The sequence below is a fragment of the Nothobranchius furzeri genome, chromosome 5 (genome assembly GCF_043380555.1).
Source record: "Nothobranchius furzeri strain GRZ-AD chromosome 5, NfurGRZ-RIMD1, whole genome shotgun sequence".
Classification (NCBI taxonomy): domain Eukaryota; kingdom Metazoa; phylum Chordata; class Actinopteri; order Cyprinodontiformes; family Nothobranchiidae; genus Nothobranchius; species Nothobranchius furzeri.
Genome location: NC_091745.1, coordinates 12,014,485 through 12,034,314, shown reverse-complemented (window position 1 = coordinate 12,034,314; position 19,830 = coordinate 12,014,485). Strand labels below are relative to the sequence as shown.

The 19,830-nt window shown below is 40.8% G+C and overlaps 1 protein-coding gene across 2 annotated transcripts; it reads left to right on the top strand.

The window, feature by feature from the left end:
- Window positions 1-3,263: 3,263 nt before the first annotated feature.
- On the top strand, window positions 3,264-18,142 carry LOC107378563 (plexin domain-containing protein 1). Of its 2 annotated transcripts, none has more exons than XM_070551428.1 (14): window positions 3,264-3,450; window positions 9,275-9,417; window positions 9,680-9,820; window positions 13,422-13,491; window positions 13,619-13,741; window positions 13,818-13,936; window positions 14,041-14,140; window positions 15,483-15,578; window positions 15,671-15,752; window positions 15,841-15,901; window positions 15,983-16,106; window positions 17,440-17,475; window positions 17,566-17,740; window positions 17,815-18,142. In XM_070551428.1, the coding sequence occupies exons 1-14, from the start codon at window positions 3,372-3,374 to the stop codon at window positions 17,942-17,944; spliced, it is 1,479 nt and encodes a 492-aa protein (XP_070407529.1). In that variant the 5' UTR covers window positions 3,264-3,371; the 3' UTR covers window positions 17,945-18,142. The 2 variants fall into 2 exon arrangements, with proteins under 2 accessions (XP_070407529.1, XP_015804338.3); XM_015948852.3 differs by having other exon boundaries at window positions 3,265-3,450; window positions 17,566-17,717; window positions 17,815-18,095.
- Window positions 18,143-19,830: the final 1,688 nt, after the last annotated feature.

The window sequence follows — 19,830 nt, the reverse complement described above, 5'->3', positions numbered from 1 at the left end:
ATACCAAATTTGGAGTTTTCATTAGTTGTCACTTATGAATATCAAATTTAAATGTAATGAACATTGGAAATACATTGGTCTGTGTGCATTGCATGAATATAATGTACAAGTTTCACGTTTTGAATGGAATTACTGAAATATTTTCAACCTTTTGATGATATTCTAATTTACTGGCCAGCACCTGTATTTAGCTTTAACCACTGTTATCTGGACACATACGAGGACGTTCTTAGATGTTTTGAAGTACGTTTGAAGAAATCAGAGCATTGCCATAATCATGACGGGGTCTTAAAATAATTTCTCTTTGTACTTCTATTTGTATTCTACTTGTATTGTTTCTTTGTATTCTTTGTATTGTATTATTTATTCTGCGTACAAGGTCAAGATTTCAGGGTCATATTTTCACCATGTCATTCATACGTCTATAAATGTCAGTTACAACCTAAATTAGATTTACCAAGCTAATTATTTATTTAGCTAAATTTCACTCCCACATAAATAAAAATATAAATATATGTATACTATAAAAACAGTATAAGTCTCCATCACACCCTCTGCGGGTGATCTCGACCACAAATAAATTAGCAAATTATGGTGGAAAATTAGTTGGTCAGTAACTAATGTCCATCTCAATATTTTGTTATATTGGAAATGACAATTATCGCGATATATTGTTAGCAATGACAGAGGTCAAATGTTTTCTGTATGTCTTCACAAGTTTTTCACACACTGTTGCTGGTATTTTGGCCCATTCCTCCATTCAGATCTCTAGATCAGTGATGTTTTGGGGCTGTCGCTGGGCAACATGGACTTTTAACTCCCTCCATAGGTTTTCTATGGGGTTGAGACCCGGAGACTGGCTAGGCCACTCCAGGACCTTAAAATGCTTCTTAAGAAGCCACTCCTTCATTACCAGGGTGGTGTGTTTGGGATCAGTGTCATGTTGAAAGACCCAGCCACGTCTCATCTTCAATGCCCTTGCTGATGAAAGGTTGTTTTCACCCAAAACATGACAATACTTGGCCTCAATCATACTTTCCTTTACACAGATCTGTCATCCCGGTGCTTTTTTTTTAAAAAACAGCCTCTAAATATAAAGTTTCCACCCCCATGCTTTACAGTAGGCGTGGTGCCCTTTGGATGCAGCTCAACATTCCTTCTCCAAACAGAGCGAGTGGAGGTTTTACCAAAAAGTTCTATTTTGGTTTCATCTGACCACATGACATTCTGCCAATCATCTTCTGGATCATCCAAATGCTCTCTAGCAAATTCAGACAGGGCCTGCACGTGTACTGGCTTAAGAAGGGGGACACGTCTGGAACTGCAGGTTTTGGGAATTTTGTTTCTGGTGTCCTTTGACAGCTCTTTGGTCTGAGTCATAGGGGAGTTTGGAGTGTAACTGTCTGAGGTGGTGGACATGTTTCTTTTATACTGAAAACAAGTTCCTACAGGTGCCATTAAATTACAGGTAATGAGTGAAGGTCAGAGGAGCCTCTTACAGAAGAAGTGACAGATCTGTGAGAGCCAGAAACATTGCTTGTTTGTAGGAGACCAAATACTTGTTTTCCACCATAATTTACAAATGAATTCTTTAAAAATCAGACAATGTGATTTTCTGGATTTTCTTTTCTCATTTTGCCTCTCATGGTTGAGGTATACCTATGATGGCTTCTCTCCTCTTGGGAGATCTTATATGATTGAGGGTGGACTAAATACTTTTTTTTGCCCCACTCAACATGGAAAAAAACAAAACAAAATAATTGTCAAGTTTGAAAATAAAACATTCATTGTCCGTTGAAAAGGAGTAGGAGGATGCTTGTTAAATATTAAGTTTGCAAGAAACTATATTTAATTTGGCTCCAAACATATTTTTAAACTAAATATTTAGATCCAAGCCAAATATCTAGTTTGCTAATTACAATTTTGTGAGTAAAATAAATAAATATTTAGCCTCAAATAAAAAAAATGTTGCTTGTTAACTAAATATTTAGTTTGGATCTGTGAAATTTCTAAATGCATGAAGGAAATGCTGAAAATAGGACTTTGCTGTAAACAATGTCGCTGTAACTTTACAAACGGCACCCCATAGCCTTTCTGTGAAGCGGGCGTGTCGAATGCAGAAGTCCTTCTGCTGAACACGTGTGCCCAGAGACTTCAGTGACATCTCCTGGTAGACATCAGGCAAATGCAACTGGAATGATTAATTAATATCTAGAGGAATCCTGACTCTGCTGCAGTTTGTCACTTTAAAGTTTATCTGCTTAATGGTTCACACATTGAAAATGTGTCTTGTTAACATATTGATCTAATGGTGTTATGGTACTCCTGCTGCTACTTGACAAGGACACATTTGGGAAACAGATAAACAGGAAATTCCTGACGTGAACGACTGCTCAGCATTTGAGATTGCTTTCCCTTAACTGTAAAACCATAAAACCTGGGTTGTTGACCTGTTTTCTTCCTCCGTCCATTCTAAATCAATTAAGAGAAGAATATTTGCTGCCAGAAGAGCTCTTTCTATTATTTACTTGGAAATGTTGTTATTCTCAGAGTAACCTCAGTGACCCAGACACATCCTCTTGAGCTGGAATATCGAAATTATTTTCTTCTGAATGAAGAGTTAATTCCACATTTCCTCTTGCTTTTGAGCAGAACACAGTTTGTGCTTTACTGTGTTCAAAAACAAATGCTATATACGGGTTAGTATTCAGTAATGTCTGTGTAGAGACCTGTTTCAGTGACGCTTTAATAGTCTGGATTATGGGACGTGGTTCAGACGGCTTTTCCAGCTGTGAATCCAGCTCCCCCACGTTTGCAGATAAAAACACGGAAAGCAGCGGTGAGGGAAGGTGGTGGAGTCGCCCACAGAGCTCGTGAAGTTTGCGTCGTGTCTGTTTTACAAGCCGTCAAACACACTCCTTTTATATCTACTGGAAATTAAACAGAGCCCGGGAGGCTTTCTCTTTAACAAATTATAAAAAAGATGGCGTTAGACAGTAAAAAACAAGGTTATAATACGTTTCTAATGGGCTGCATGCATGTTTTGTTAGCTGAATAAAATGCTCTATATTTTGTACCCACAGCTGGTTTGGATCTGTTGCATTTTGCTTCAGTTATAGAAATTTGCATCAAAAAATAAATAAATGAAAGAGGATGATAGCTGATTCATATGCCTCTCGTCGCTATGGCAACGTGGAACGCCTCAGGAGGCGAGAGGGGGTGTAGCTAGAGGCAGGGTGAGGGAAGGAAGAGAGTAACGGGTTGGAGTGGGAGAAAATTTGGTTTTGTAAAGAGAAGAAGAGGGAAGCAGGAGTGGAGACAACGCTGTGTGTGTTTTGTTTTTTTTACGTGTGTGTGTGTTTGCAGCTAACATGTGCTCTGGTTGGGTGGTGCTCTTCTTCTGTCTCTCCCACACAGAGCTGGGTAAAGTTTGGGGTCAACAGCAGGCAGGTGAGTCGTGTCAATTTGTTTATCCCCGGAACTTTCCGCTCAGCTCTCGCCGACACTTGACTTTATCAGTGATGCTATATTTCTTAAAACGTCTCTCATCTTTACCCTCCATGCTCTATGATGCGTGCATTCATTTAAAAAGTTTTCCTATAATTCAATACACACATCCTGCGCGCAGGCGTCTGTTCTAACTTTATTTGCTTTAAACAACAGATTCATTTTGTGACTCTACATATAAACAGTCCACGCTTTTTCTGTTTTACACACAAAGGTGAGTGAGCTGGTTTACAATGAGGCGCACAATAAAACCACCCTATTCCACAAGCCTGCGACCGAGCCTGAGCAGCAGCCCACAAACAGCCCATCTCAAGTTCTAAATTAGACTTGGACTTGTTTTTGTCCTTGCCTCGCAGCTGGAGTCTGGTGTAGGACTCCAGCAGGTCTCAGGAAGGAGACAAGTCTGAATGTTGAATGTCAGAGTTCACGTTTTGTTTTGTAGGGTTTTGTTGTGATTCGGAACAGAAAGAGTGATCCTGCTTTACAGATTGCAAACATTGTTTTCTGTGCAGATAGAATTCTTTAGAAAAGGGTTTTCACTGAGCCAGAATTTTAAAAAAAGGCATCTGAGCTGAGAAAAGCCTTTTCTGCGTGAGGAAAAGTGTTGTAGATTAAACTGAAACGATACAGGATGTGAAAGCAACACTAGAGGTCACTGACCCAACATCGTCCTCCTGTCACACTGTCTCCTTATCTGCTTCAGCATCCCAACTCATAAACAGCCCCGTTGTTGAAAAATGACTTCAGTCCTGTGAGAGTCATTGACACCGTCTTAGCCAGACTGTAAAAACAAAACGCCTCACGCTGAAAATGACTTGTGTGCTCTGTGATGACCTCAGATTTTGTTCTGTCCAGTTGAGACGTTTGTTCTGCAAAGTCTGAAAGCGATCCAGACATTTTGGATTTAAGCTAACCAAACAACACAATTAAGTGGCTTTTTAAAGACTAATCCAGTCTGTAAATCCAGCCTTTATTCACTTTGACATGTAATAGTAAAACATGTGTTTAACAGCGGAAACATACTACTTGAAGCTGTGAAGATATCTGAAACAGTGCACAAGAAGCAGACTGAGGCTGAACTTATTTCTCTAATTAGAAAATAAAAAGCAGAAACAGCCTCTTCTCTGTCCTGAAAGTTGGCTGCAGCTAAGAGATAAGTGAAGAAATCAGCTGTTTTCTTAATAAAACCACCAGATTTGTCCTAAAAAGGTGAGGCGTGACTCCATCAGCGGTCATTCTGAAAGGAGGCTCCTCTGAAATCACCGAAAACATGGTGACTGTTGCTGTACTGTGTCAGCACTTTGAAAACTGTCCAAAGTACACACTGGAGGAAGAACAACAGCATAGTCGCCATTTAATGAAAGAAGAAACCTTCAGTTAAATCTGAATTTTAACCAAAGTCAAAGACAGAAATCTTTTTTTTCGTGGATCTGGACTTCAGCTGCACACCCTGAAATGAACTGTAGAGGTTTATTGTGGGTGATGTTTGCGACTCGGTGCCAACGCCTCCAGCCACAGCTCAGGAAGGGCGCGTCTGGTCTGACCACACTGAGTTTACCGCTCACAGAAAAAGGCAGCTAAATGTCGAGCCTTGGTAACCCCTAAAAGCACAGGCAGAGGTCCGTTTTACCTTCAATGCTTGAGCATTAAAAATGATGCGTCTGTCACCTAACTAGTCTTTTCCACACGCTCAACATTCTTTATAACTTTGAAATCGTGTTCTTAGTTCTAGCATCATTTAAATTCTGCACCAGGCGCGTTAACTTTCTGATCCAATGAGCTGAGAACCGCACACAGCCGCTGATGGCCAGTGTGCAAGCTGCTGCTAGCTCCTGCACGCAAAATATATGAAATCTTCAGGATGCTTATTTGTCTACTTGTGGAAGAAAAAAAACAGACAAAATATTCAATCTGGCATTGCAAAGCATCCATTCATTATGTGCAGCGTTTCTTTCTCAGCAGGGTCACGGGGAGCTGGTGTCTACTTCTAGCATTCATCAGGTGAGAGGCAGGGGACACCCTGGACAGGTCTCCAGTCCATCACAGGGACACACACTCACACCGATTTAGACTCACTAATTAACCTAGCATGCATGTTTTGGTCTGTGGGAGGAAGCCGGTGTACCCAGAGCTAACCCATGGCGTCCGCAGGGAGAACATGCCAAATCTCACTGCGAGGCAGCAAAGCTACCAACTGTTCCAGCATGCAGCCCTTTGCAAAATACATAAAAGGTTTTTAATGCCTTACAGGAATCGCCTACACCCTTTCATGCAAGACTGTGGACTATTGGTTTTTTTTTTTGTGTGTGTGTGTCAAAACAGATGGAGTTGTAGCCATTTGGCCATGAAAATAATGTTATGTGCAACATTATAAGATCCCACACTTTTTGACTTAAAGCCTTTTTTCCACCAAAACTGATAGATTGTGGCAGCCATCTGGAATTAGATTACCTCTACAAGTTCATCAGTTGACGTACATCCAGCGATTACTTTCTGTTAGTTTGATGAACTAAAATCTATCCAGCGCTTCTTGAGACTTATTTTTCTAAAACAGAAAAATTAACAAATGTAGTCAAAAACTATCTAGTTTCATGAAAATTGATGAACTAATATTAGATGTGGGGTTTTTTTCATGCGAGGAGAAAATTATTACATTAACAATAGAAGTGCACAAAACCTACTTTAAATAAATCTGCACTTTCTGAGAAACCACAAAGCAATTCTGTGTCTAATCCTGATCAAAGTGGGGCACAATTGTGCATCTTCTAGTCGTTTCCCTGCTCCAACACACCAGCGTCATTGTTAAAATGACCAGTTGTGTGGCCTTGTGCTCTGCTGCAGCAGCCTGTTAATTCCCTATTCATTTAAATCAGGTGTGCAACAAATAAACATCTGAAAAAAATGCATGATCGTGTCCAGCAGCACCATAGTGATGAGCATTTACACCTGAGTGACAAGAATCATGGTTTCAGCAAGAAAGCCGAAGGGAAAGATTTGTAAAAGTCTGTAGTTGTGCACACTGGAGAGGACATTAGTATCATATTTGTCTGCATGCAAAGTAATATTTAAAGCAGGCCTCGCCGTGTCCCACAGTCTGGACTGTGGAGGTTTGGCAGAGGTCAAAGAGGAACTAGCTCGCCTGCCTGTGCTCCACTCCCAGAGATTAAATCTTCTAACCAACATAAACAAACTGGCAAAAAGCTTCAGTGGGTTCTGGCACCCCCCCCCCCCTCCCCCCATTTACAGATGCATAAAAATAGATATGTGAAAATGGCTCATCTGGCATTCTAAAGTTCACGATTCACGAACGAATCAATCTTTTGAACGGATTTTCAAAGTGAATGATGAGAGCCGAGTTCCTGCAGAGCCGTTCATCTTAACAAACCTCCTCGGAAGTCGGTCAAACTCGCTCAAACCCCACCCCGTGCGCCCTCACGGACACCCCGCAGGAGGACGTTGATTCTGGCGTCCCCCCCCCCCCCCCCCCCCAGCTTAATTGCGTTCAAAGGAGCCAGTCTTTTGAACGGCTCTTTGAGATAAACGACCGATTAATGAACGGCTTCCACGAAAGAGCCATAATTCCCATCACTAATAAAATCATCTAAATCTCTTTATGATTCATGCAAAGTTGGGGTTTCATGAGATTTTTTCTAACTGCCGTGGAACACAAGCATTGACCTTTTTTTAAAAAAATCAAACTGGACCATTTTATTAATGTTAGCACCCAAACATGGCAGCCAGATAAAAACCACTTAACTTGTCACATGCCCTGTAACCAGTGAGTTTTCCCCCTAAACCATGCATTTCTAAGATCCCATGAAAAGTTGGTATTACCAAGACCCAGGGAAAATATTGTTTAAATTGCAACACCAACATTTTGTTCGGCTTTTGTGATGAAGTCCAGATAAGATTATCTAGTTTCCCTTTCTTGAAAGGTTTCACAAATCAGAAACTTCTTTAGGTACATAATAACCGAGTCCAGACTTGAAGAATCAGTTTGTTTTCGAAGGAGTGGTAAAAAAAATAATTAATGCTCAAGGCGAAACAGGTAAGAGTCCAGCCCCTCGTGCTGCTAGCTGTTAGCATAGCCTGGAAAATGAGAAATAACAGCAGAACGAACAGTCGACACAAAACAGAAGTCACAGCGGGTGTTTGAGCATAGGTTTTCCTGAACGAACCACAGCAGGTCCGACAGGGTCACCTCGCTCATATTTAATCTACTCAGATTCGGAGGTTCCCAGCAGAGAACTCCGGAACGGCAGAGACGGACTCTTCGTGGCAGCCAAGCCGACCACGGCAGGAGACTCAGAGTCTCCCGACACGGCTCTGAGATTGACGGGGTGACATTTCTGGCTTTTTTGTTTAACCGGTACGCCCTCCGAGACCTCCTGTAGTTAGCTGAAAGCCAGAAACAAGAAAACAGCAAACGTGAAGTACAGGAGGTGAGTCGCTGGTTAGGGTTAAAACCACCCCGCGAATTTGTAACGGACGCCTTCAGCTTATATAGGCAGATGGGACGTCACTACGGTGTCCCGTAAAGTTCAAAAGAACAAACATGAGGAAACATGAGCGTAGTGTTTGATACATCTTGCGAAATAAGGCGATGAGGAATGTCACTAAACTTAAAAATTACTGTAAAATTATCAGAACAATCAACTTTTTAGGTATTTTAAAAGCATTGTTTGTAATAATGATATAAAAACAGTTATCAGATAATAATGTCATTATTAGTTAATCAGTTTAAACATGTTAAACCGTTTCTGAGCTGTTCTCTTATTTACTATATTATTTACTAACCTCAACCCATCATACATTTTTGTGAGATGCCTTACAGAATTGTTTCTTTGTTTTTGTTTTGATTTTTATTTCAGAGGGACACTTTATTTTCCTTTGTAATGAAATAAAAGCAGCATTTTTTGCAACTTTCAAACATACTTTTTACATCTGGTTGAGCTTTTGTTATTTCAATTTAACAATTGAAAACACACAGTTCACATTTTTTTATTTTGTGACAAAATTTTAACATGTTTTAATTTTAACATGTTTTCATCACCAAAGTTTATTTTTAAATGTTTATATTTTGTACAGATATGGTACTTTCAAAGGTTTCCCTGAAGGCTTTTCCTTTTTTGTAGTCAACACGAATCAGTTTGAAGTTTAGTGAAAGCATTTTTTGTATGACCACAAGACAAGGTTGTTTAAGGACAAAGGCGTCTACGGGTCTTGATCACATAATCAGTCTAAATATACCAGCAGACATTCAGCACACTATAAAAATAGCACCATTGCGCAAAAATAAATATTCAACATCAACGAGGAACATGTGGCTTGAAAAAGAGGCAAGCCACCAATTAAAACACCCAGAACCTTTAAAACAAAGCCTACCTACCCCAGTTTGCTTACCGAATATGGTTTCCTTTGATTGTAGGGTTTGACAACTCTTTTCAAAAAGCAGAAAAATGCTTTTGTATTGTTTCTGCCTACTTTCAACAATCTATTGAACTGACGAGGCCACGGCAGACACGTTCATAAAATAATTGAACTCCTCACAAAGATGGCTGTCTGAGCGCTGAACCACAGTCGTAAACATCACTTCCAGGACTTGTAATGAAACTGGCGTTTGTAAGGTTTTGCAAATGCTGTGCTTTCTTTTACTGTAATTGTTTCAGATCAATGGCCTTGGGGTTTTTGGAACGTCGTAGCTCATCTCGTCCAACCCCATGTTGACAAAATAAAATCATGTTCATTTATTTGATTTTTCAAACAGACGTCGTGTACGGTGTGGCCTCAGAGCAGCCGTTTGGTACTGAAGATAAAGGTCAGAGATCATCTTCTGGCAGGATAAGCAGGGCAGTTCAGGATGGAGGAGTCACAATCAGCACGCTGCTGGACAACATGACACGCGTGGTGGTGAGCACTACACCACGCTGTTTCTTACAGCAGTGAATGTTGAAGGCACTTGTTATGACTTGGGGCTGTAACCTGATGTGTTTGTTTTAGTTGGAGTTACACAGTGCCTTCTTTTGGAGAGAAACATTTATGCTTCCTCACAAGAATGGAAACAATTGGAAAATGTGATTTATGTCTACATGGCCATGGCGATGACTCAGTTAAAAAAAACACCCTCCTTCTAAAACCTTTGATTTTTTTTTTATATTCCACCTGGATGAAGGATTCTAACAAGTACTATACATGGAGAGGTTTCGGCCCAAAGGACTGGCGCGCGCAGGACCTGTGGTTTGACATGACCGATGTCCAGCATGGCCAAGTTCGAGTCCACAACATTTTGTCCAATTCATACCAACAAGCTGTGGTAAGTTTCACACTTAGGTCAACTTCATTTTTTTAATTTGAAATTTATTTATTTTTTAAATACTACTGTTCCCCTGATTTAAAAAAAGGGGGACCGTTTGTTTTAGAAACTGATCAAAATGAAAAAGGAAAAGATTGAGTCATTTAACACATCCTAGTTCTTCTAAACCAGGGGTGTCAAACTCATTTTAGCTCAGGAGCCACATTGAGGGAAATCTAGTCCCAAGTGGGCCGGACCGGTAAATTAAAAACAACTTCAGATTGTTTTCTTTGTTTTAATACAATCAATATAAAACAAAGCTGGAGCCTGAGGACAGTGTATCCAAAATAGTACAAGTACAAAACCTGAAGAGTACTTGAAAATTTTGAGAAAAAAAATAAATAAAACATTCCTTAGGGATTCAGAGCTTACAGATCACACGGCTAGATCAGTTTCATGCAGCACTTAAAGTATATTTGACTCATTTTACTTTACATCTTTTAGCTTTCACCAGCACATCGATATCAGAAGTCACATCCTGAGTGGCGGCCAACTTCAGGATGTGATTCAAGTTCTTGTGTGAGCCCTGAGCGCAGCTTTGTTTTATTTATACTCATTACAGAGGAAACTTGCTCACAAAGATACGTTTATTTTCACTCTACATTGTAAAGTATGAAAACAAAGTTTACACAACCATCTCGCGGGCTGGATTTAACCTGTTTGCGGGCCGGATCCGGCCAGCGGGCCGCATGTTTGACACCCCTGTTCTAAAGATACATATCTGGTCACCTTTTCTGGTGTTGTTAGCAAACTTTTGTGTCCCCATTTCCTTCAGGAGACTGGCTACAATCTACACTTAGATTTGTCTTCATGAAAATAATGAATAAATATAGGACCGTGTGCAAAAACACCTCTACCTTTAAAGGGGGCACCCAGACTTGAACTGCAGTCAACTCTACCACTGAGCTATATATACCCCCAATGGATAAAGCCCATAAAAATAAATGTTAGAAAGAATTATTTTTGGGATAACTTTTTACTTAGATACGTTAAATTATTGCTCTGCATACAGTTTTACTGTACTTATAATGATACATGAAACTTTATTCGTAAGTTAAGCCTAAGATTAATAAACATGTGACCTGAACCACAGAGTAGTTCCTGATTAAATAAAGAATAAATAAATAAAATAAAATAATCTTAGAAGGTGTGTTGCCAGATGACCCGGGAGCCTCCTGATCTTCTGTCTAAGGCACCACCACTGAGCTGTACACCCACATGTTCACCATGCCAGAGACAGGGCATCAGCATCCTTCCTTCAGTTTCTTTGAGACGTCAAAAACCGTTTTTGCAGCTCGTTGAAGATCATTTTTACATCAAGATGCATGTTCAGCTGGGACGTAATTTTGGGGTGGGACGGGTGGGACATGTCCCCCCCACTTTTTCAAAAGGCAGTTTTGGTCCCCTGCACTTTTTTCCGTCCAAAAACAATGTTACGCTCCATTAAATGGATTTGGTTGAGCACTAGGACCGAAACGGAAACCGGTTTACTATTAGACCCGCCCAAAAGCTAATCTATTGGCTCTGCTGATACTTGCTAACGTATTATTGGCTGTTGCTGCTGTCACTCAAGTTGTAAACAATCAGAACGTGCTCACGTTGTTTTGCTAGTTTGGAGCCGCTAGGGAACACCGGTACTGAGTCACATCGTCAACTAGACGCTGTGTAATATCAGAGCTCAGCTCAGCTTCCATTACATAACATTTGAATAAGTGTTCATTTGTGAGTCTTTGGTAGTTAGGCACAGCCAGGAGGCAGCATGTCAAGAAAACGAAAAGTGGATATAAGAGACTTCTTTCAAAGTCAAAACGTAAGTTTGACATGTGACACCCCTGCATTAAGCTCACTCACCTCCTCCTTCACAAACATACTCAAAACTAACTTTTACAAACTCATCTCCTCCACATAACTGACTCCTCAGACACAATTTATTCGTATTTTTATAATAATTATTTTTTATTATTACTATTATCATCATAATTATTATTACTAGTAGTAGTAGAAGTGTAACTTCAAAACTTTTATCATTTAACTTTATTGTAAACTTATCTATTGCAATGTATATTTTCACATTAAAAAGCTCTGAAAAATGAACAGTATCATCATCGTCAACAGATTTTTTTAAGCTTAAATGGCCTGTATTTGGTATAGCGCCTTCTAGAGTCCTGGAACCCCCCAAGGCACTTTACAACACAATCAGTCATTCACCCATTCACACACACATTCACACACTGGTGGGGATGAGCTACGATGTAGCCACAGCTGCCCTGGGGCGCACTGACAGAGGCGAGGCTGCCGAGCACTGGCGCCACCGGTCCCTCCGACCACCACCAGCAGGCAATGTGGGTTAAGTGTCTTGCCCAAGGACACAACGACAGTGACAGACTGAGCGGGTCTCGAACCTGCGACCTTCCGATTGCAAGGCGAGCACTTAACTCCTGTGCCACCGTTGCCCAAATGTCAAAGATGTACACTTTTCATTAGATTTATCTTATTTTTTCCATTTATTTTTTGTGTGTTGAAATGCAACAACTGTTTAAACACTTTTAAGGGAAAAACATATTTAATATGTTTTTATACACTCAAATGTTAGGGTGATGATCATGTGTAAAACATCAGTTCAGCATGTCCTCTAACACAGCAAATGAACAAACGGCCAGATCTCAGGAGGGACCGTTTATGTATAAATAATTTTTATAATTTTGACTAGGCCTGGGAAAGTAACAAATTTTGCTGGACGATAATTTGTACAACAAATTGTTGATGATAAACGATATTGTCAACATTATCTAGACCAAAATAACCACTAATCTAATGTTAATATATCATAATAATGCAAGTACACCCTTTAAAATGCAACAAATAAACCTTCATTTAACATTGAAATGTCCAGAACCAGAACTTCTAAATGAATAAAAATAACAAACAAAAATTGAATAAAAAAGGAATCTCACTCTCTGTTAGAAAATGTTGCACCAAAATCAATAAAAAAGACACAAAACAATAAATACAATGGCCTATCCATTGTCAACAGCCAAAACTGCACTTCAATAATGATAATAAATAAAAATAATAATAGAGTTGTACATTTTTTAACTTTGATATATATATATATATATATATATATATATATATATATATATATATATATATATATATATAGAGAGAGAGAGAGAGAGAGAGAGAGAGAGAGAGAGAGAGAGAGAGAGGATGGAAAAATTATTGAGATGGGCACGTGACGTGTCAAGGGGTCTTTACATAACACCCCCCACCCCAAATCCGCACAAGCCTGCTGTGTCCCCCCCACTTCTGAAATCAAAATTTCGTCCCTGATGTTCAGTATACCAACTATGTAGTTAGTTTTACTGATTTGTGAGCTACATTGTTTTCCTTGCAAAATGATGATAATGAAAAAGACATTTCCACTTCTATAAGCTCCTCTAGACGTGTTGTTGTTTAGATACTGAAAAAACGACCTCGGCTGTAATTTGTAACTTTGTTTCACGAAATGAAATTTGTTCCTCAGCGTCTCTTTCTCAGACAGTCACTTCTCTTTCTACAGAGGGTTGCGTTGTCCTTTGACTTTCCTTTTTATGGAGATTACCTGAGGCAGATCGTCATAGCAACAGGAGGTAGGCTTTGATTACCCAACAGCTGCTCGAGTCACCTTTCCTGCTCATGTTCGTGGAGCAAATGTGTATTTGCTGTGCAACAAGGCACGCTTATGACTTACACGTCCTCCCGTCTGCTGATTACCAGGATTCATCTTCACGGGGGACGTGACTCACCGAATGCTGACCATCACACAGTACATCGCCCCTCTGATGGCTGATTTTGACCCCAGCCTCTCCAAACAATCCACTGTGCAGTACCTGGATAATGGTATGATACCTGACGTTTTACCACTTCGCTGTCACTGACATGTCTGACTATATGTTCTGCTTATACCTGATTTTAGGAGAAGTCTTTGTGGTCCAGTGGGAGCAGGTCAGACTTCCTGGCAAAGAGTCAAAGGGTGCTTTTACATTTCAGGCTGCGCTGCATAAAACAGGAAGAATCACATTCAGCTACCAAGAAGTGAGGCAGATCTTTATTTTCTGTTTTCAGGAACTATCATTTCTAGTCACACCATTCCTAAATTTTATTTCTGCACAACAAAACACAAGTCTTCTATTTCCCAGATACCTCTGCCTCTAGACGCGATCGGGTCAGCTGAACATCCTGTGAAGGTCGGCTTGTCAGACGCCTTCATGATTGCGTCGTCTTCTCCTCGGTCACCAGGTTCCTGATAATGACGATCACCTTTGTGATCCATCTGATGACCTAAACACACTGCTCACAAGAATTAAAGGAACACTTTTTTTTATTGGGCCTGGCCTGAAATCAATTAAACCTGTCTGATAATTTCCTGGTTGATTAAGCAGCCGAGGGCATTGTTGATCACTGTCAGCTGTATTGGTGTTCGTGGACTTAACGACAGGTGCACTAAAGTGGCAACAATTACAAAACCCTCAAAACAGGACTGAGTTTAACGTGTAGAGGTCATTTCAAGTTTCTCCCTCTTGATCTTTGTCGGCTGGTTTTCCACTCGTGCTAGTTTTGGCTCTCTACTGGCAGTATGAGGCGACTCCTCAATCCTACAGAAGTAGTGGGCCCTGTGCTCACTGCCCAGCACCGTAGAGCTCGACTGGCATTTGCTCAAGAACACCAGAACTGGCAAGTCCGCCACTGGCGCCCTGTACTTTTTACAGACGAGAGCAGGTTCACCCTGAGCACCTGTGATAGACGTGAACGAGTCTGGAGAAGACGAGGAGAACGTTATGCTGCCTGCAACGTCGTTCAACATGACAGGTTTGGTGGTGGGTCAGTGATGGTCTGGGCAGGCATATCCATGGAAGGACGCACAGACCTCTACTGCCTAGAAATGGTGCTCTGACTGCCATAAGGTACCGAGATGAAATCCTTGAACCCTTTGTTAGACCCTACGATGATGCAGTAGGTCCTGGTTTTCTCCTAATGCACGACAAAGCCCGGCCTCATGTGGCAAGAGTATGCAGGCAGTACCTGGAGGATGAAGGAATTGAAACAATTGCATGGCCTCCATGATACCCTGACTTAAACCCAACAGAACATCTGTGGGACATTATGTTTCGGTCCATTAGGTGGCGCCAGGTTGCTCCTCAGACTGTACAAGAGCTCAGGGATGCCCTCACACAGATCTGGGAGGAAATGCCACAAGACACCATCCGTCGTCTCATTAGGAGCATGCCCCGACGTTGTCAAGCATGCACACAAGCTCGTGGGGGGCACACAAGATCCTGAAACACAATCTGAGTTGCAGAAATGAAGTTTTTGAAATAATGGACTAGCCTGCCACTTCTTCATTTCACTCCAATTTTAGGGTGTCTACACAATTGAGCCCTCTGTAGGCTGATAACTTTTATTTCCATTAAAAGACTTGGCATCCTTTTGTTCCTAAGACATCGCCCTGTCGTTATTTGTACAGATATCCAACTTCATATTGAGATCTAATGTGTTTCCTTAAAGCGTTCCTTTAACTTTTGTGAGCAGTGTAGCTTCAACCAATATTCTGCATCAATCTCATGGGTTTTTTTCCGATTAGAGGCAGCTCAGAGGACAATCTATGAATACCATCGAATTGAGGTAGACATGAAAAAGATCAGCAGTAAGTCTGCTATAGAGCTGACACCACTGCCCAGTAAGTTAAAACACGGTGTTAAAGGTCACTTGTTTAACGCGCTGATGTCAGCCCTAAAACGGGAAATGGTTCATCTGCCTTCCTCTCTTCAGCCTGCCTGCAACACGACAGCTGTGAGCTCTGCCTCTCCTCCAACCTCACCTCTGGTTGCACCTGGTGCAACGTTCTCCAGAGGTGAGAGGAACCCACTCTGCAACAGGGTGCCGTCCCATCTCATTTCTTTTATTTATTTATTTATTTTTTTTTTTACTTGTGTTTTCAGGTGTTCTGATGGAGTGGACCGACACAGGCAGGAATGGCTGGATTATTCCTGCTCGGAGGAGGTACCACTAACGCAGGGTCGTTCTGCTCACTTTTCTGTTTTGTTGCGTGAGGTCATGATTTGTTGTGCTGTTTATGAACAGAGCAAAGATGCAACCTGTGAGGATTACTACAGGGGCGATGACTTCACTGGTTCCTCTGTTGCACCAGAGGCAGAAGACGCGACGTCTGGCTGGGAAGGCTGGGAACGTGGTGGCGAGGACAGAGGTGATAAATGTTCCAAAGGGATACCCATAAAACTATGATAAGTAACACTAAGCAGGACTGCATGATAGCGCAGTTACCTTGCAGCAAGAAGGTCTCAGGTTCTCATCCTGCATGGAGTTAGCATGTTCTCCTCATGCTTGTGTGTTATCTCCTCCCACAGACCAAAATCATTATGTGTCCCACTGATTAAAGAGTGTGTGACTGGTGGTTTGTCTCTGTGTAGAATGTTCAATGGCCACACACACACACACACACACACACACACACACACACACACACACACACACACACACACACACACACACACACACACACACACACATTCACATGCTGGTGGTGATGAATTACACCCGGACAGAGGAGAGCACTGGTTCCACCGGCCCATCCGACCACCACCAGGAAAGGAGGGTGAAGAGTCTTTAGGACACAACTGCGACAGACTGAGTGGGGCTTGAACCTCCAACCCTCCACTTACAGGGCAGGTGCTTACTCCTCTGCCACTGTCACCCAGTGCCTCGGTGTGCCCCTGTGATGGACAAGAAACCTGTCTAAGGTGTTTACTATACCTCTCAGCTAATGACTAGAGTTATGCGCCAGCTCCCCACATGTATCCCTTGAATACGTGGTTAAATTGGTCCCGCACACCCTGCAGACATCTCTCAGATATTTGACCATGACCCAGTTGAACTTGTTTGAGTCATTTTCTACAAGAAAACCTTGATTTTTGCCCTTTTTTTCCCCCTCATCTGTGGAATTTTCTATCCGACCTTTGGAAATAGGCCCAACGAGCCTCCTTCTCAATAGAAATCGGGTGGGAATAAACGCAGAGCAGCTATTTTTGAAACTCAATTTGAAACTTCAGTGAGTAAAGATATAAAACTGGAAATGAAGCAAGAGCATTTCCAGCAGTTGACAAAGAAAATCAGACCCCTTCCTTGTTATTTATTTTATAATAATAACAATAATAATGCATTGAACTTATATATCGCTTTTCTAGACACCCAAAGACGCTTTCACACACTCTCACATTCACACACTGCTAGTGATGGTAAGCTACTTGTAGCCACAGCCGCCCTGGGGAGGTCTGACAGAGGCGAGGCTGCCATTTGGCGCCGTCGGCCCCTCTGACCACCACTAACACAGGCAAGTTGGGTGAAGTGTCTTGCCCAAGGACACAACAGCAGGATATCCCTGGCGGGAGCTGGAATCAAACCCCTGACCCTCCAATCATGAGGCAACCCGCTCTACCACCTGAGCTACTGCTGCCCCAAATTTTTGACCATCTAATGTATATAATTAATTCAGGCAAGCTGAAATCTCACTTGTGTTTCAGATGACACTAAACGTCGCACAGTCAAGCACGGCAGTGGTGAGTCTTGCTTGTTTAAACCATTTTCTGCAGTTTTACTTTTTTTTTTTTTACATTTGATTTAAAATCTTGGGTTTTAATTTGCTGCAGATGTGAAATCAGGGTCTTCAGTCAAGAATAAAGGATGGTCTAACACGGCAGTGATCTCTGGTGTCGCTGCTGCTCTGGTGTTCCTGGCTCTGATCCTTGCAGCTCTTTGTGTCCACTGTCATCCCACTGCAGGACCACTTCACCTCATCCACGTGAGCTCCAAATATCACCAACGGTCAGGGTTTAAGGCTCACTTAGAATATATCATTTAATTTATGACTTTGTGTTTCCCACTGGCTTTCCCTGTAGTTTCAGAAGCAGCAGCCTGGTTACACAGAGGTGGAAGGAGAAGGTCACGACAAATACAGCATTGTTGAAGCCGGGTCTTGCTGAAGAAAGGAAACTCAGAAGAGCAACAGATGTTTATCCAAGTGTATAATATGTGACAGGAATAAGATTATAGTTGTACATTAATAACGGTTTTAGAGACCATTCCAAAAAGATATAGTTTGTTGGAAAAGTTTGGATACTGAGTACGTGGGCGTTTTATGACAGAAATGGACAACTCTGTGTTCAACATTTGTTATTTTTCTGCTGACAGTCCTACAAAAATGCACGGTGTGTCCTTTTGCTACATAAAGACATCAAATTCTGGTTTCTCTTGCTTGTTGAAATAACTAGAAGAAAGCACAGCAATAATAAAACACTTAATAATGAAAACATTAAATTACAATTAGATGAAAAACAATTCTTCAAGTTCACAAAACACATATAAAAGCTTTAAAATTGGTGAAATTTCACTAAAAATATAATGGCAACAGTGAAAATGACAGAAACATTGAGATTTATTTTAAGTTGTAGTTTTGCCTTAAATATTTTTCCCAGTGTTGTGATGTATTCTGTTCAAAAAGGCTTCCAAGTTGCAAAATACTTGTTTTCAGTTTTGAAAATTATTGGTGACACTTTGAAATAAGGGTCCCTTTATTAATGTTAAGCATTAATAAATATTAAATAGATTATTAACAACTGCGTAATGTTTATGCATTACTAAGCCCAGTCATTCTCCTGACCTGGAACCTGGAGCCGCGCTGCTAACTGTCTTTATGCCAGTTTGCTAACATCTGTGTTTACAGAAGCAGGTGTCTGTAGAGCTGACTCGCACCTTTCAGTGGAAGCATACAGCTGTGCTTTGTCATGCAGTAGTCCCAAGTCTAAAATGGTGGCTGTGATCCCTATTACAAGTTATTTTCATTTGCGCTCAGCAGGAATGGGATTACCACAGATCACAGCATGCCCTATAGCAGTGGTTCCCAACCTTTTTCCCAAGGGACCCCGTTTTTTACCAGTAAAATTTTTGACGACCCCCTCCCATTCTCTCTTCCAGTACAAACAGTATTAAGAAATGATAAAATTGTTCAAGCACATTTTAATATGCTTTGATTCAATAGATAACAGTAATAGTAGCCTCCAGTACAGAACAAAGTCATTAACAAAACCAAACAGAGCATACTGTGCTTGACAGTTTGTATTACTTTTCTGAACACATTGTTTCTTGTAAACACTGATAAATCAATCATTCCTTTCAATAAACGTTTGACACATTAAAAAATACACTGAGCAAAATGTACTTAAATGTGTATATTACTGTTTATACTAGATTATTTAGTGTAAAGGCTGTGATTAATCAACCAGTCCTATCTTTAATGAACTTTTGACACTTGAAAATAAAACAGTGAGCTGAGAAAAATGTTCTTAAAAGTGTGTTACTTTTTCTGTACTAATTATTTCCTGTCTTAATATCAGTAAACGTTTCACTCATGAAAAAAAGTGAGCAAAATGTAGGCTATAAACAAGTAATAAATGAAGTTTTAACCCCTTAAAGTGGAGAGGTCCTGGCGACCCACTGAGAGGCTTTAGCGCCCCCTTGTGGGGATCGGGACCCCCAGGTTAGGAACCACTGCCCTATAGGTTATAAATAGTAAGTCGCTTTGGATAAAAGCGTCTGACAAATAAATAAATATAAACATGAATATAAAACATATGTACGTTTTACTCACAATGCTAGTTGGATCCATTCACTTATTGTGTTTTATGCTAAGCTAAAGCTAAAGGGGTACAGCTGGGTCAGGAGAATGACTGGGCTGGTTAAAAATGTTTTTACCCACTTATCTAATGCTGGGAAAAGTGCCAACAGGCAAAATTTCAATTCTGGGTAAAATATACCTTAAAGGACACTTAATAGTTAACAATATTGGGGATGTTATTAAAGGGATCATTTGTTTTATTAATACTTAATAATGCAATAAGTCAGATGAATAAAGGGTC

Coding starts and splice junctions, on each gene's coding strand:
- LOC107378563 (XM_070551428.1), top strand. CDS start 3,372: ATGTGCTCTGGTTGGGTGGTGCTCTTCTTCTGTCTCTCCCACACAGAG. Junction 14,141..15,482: donor GTCTTCTCCTCGGTCACCAG/GTTCCTGATAAT, acceptor TTTTCCGATTAG/AGGCAGCTCAGAGGACAATC. Junction 17,741..17,814: donor AGCTCCAAATATCACCAACG/GTCAGGGTTTAA, acceptor CTTTCCCTGTAG/TTTCAGAAGCAGCAGCCTGG.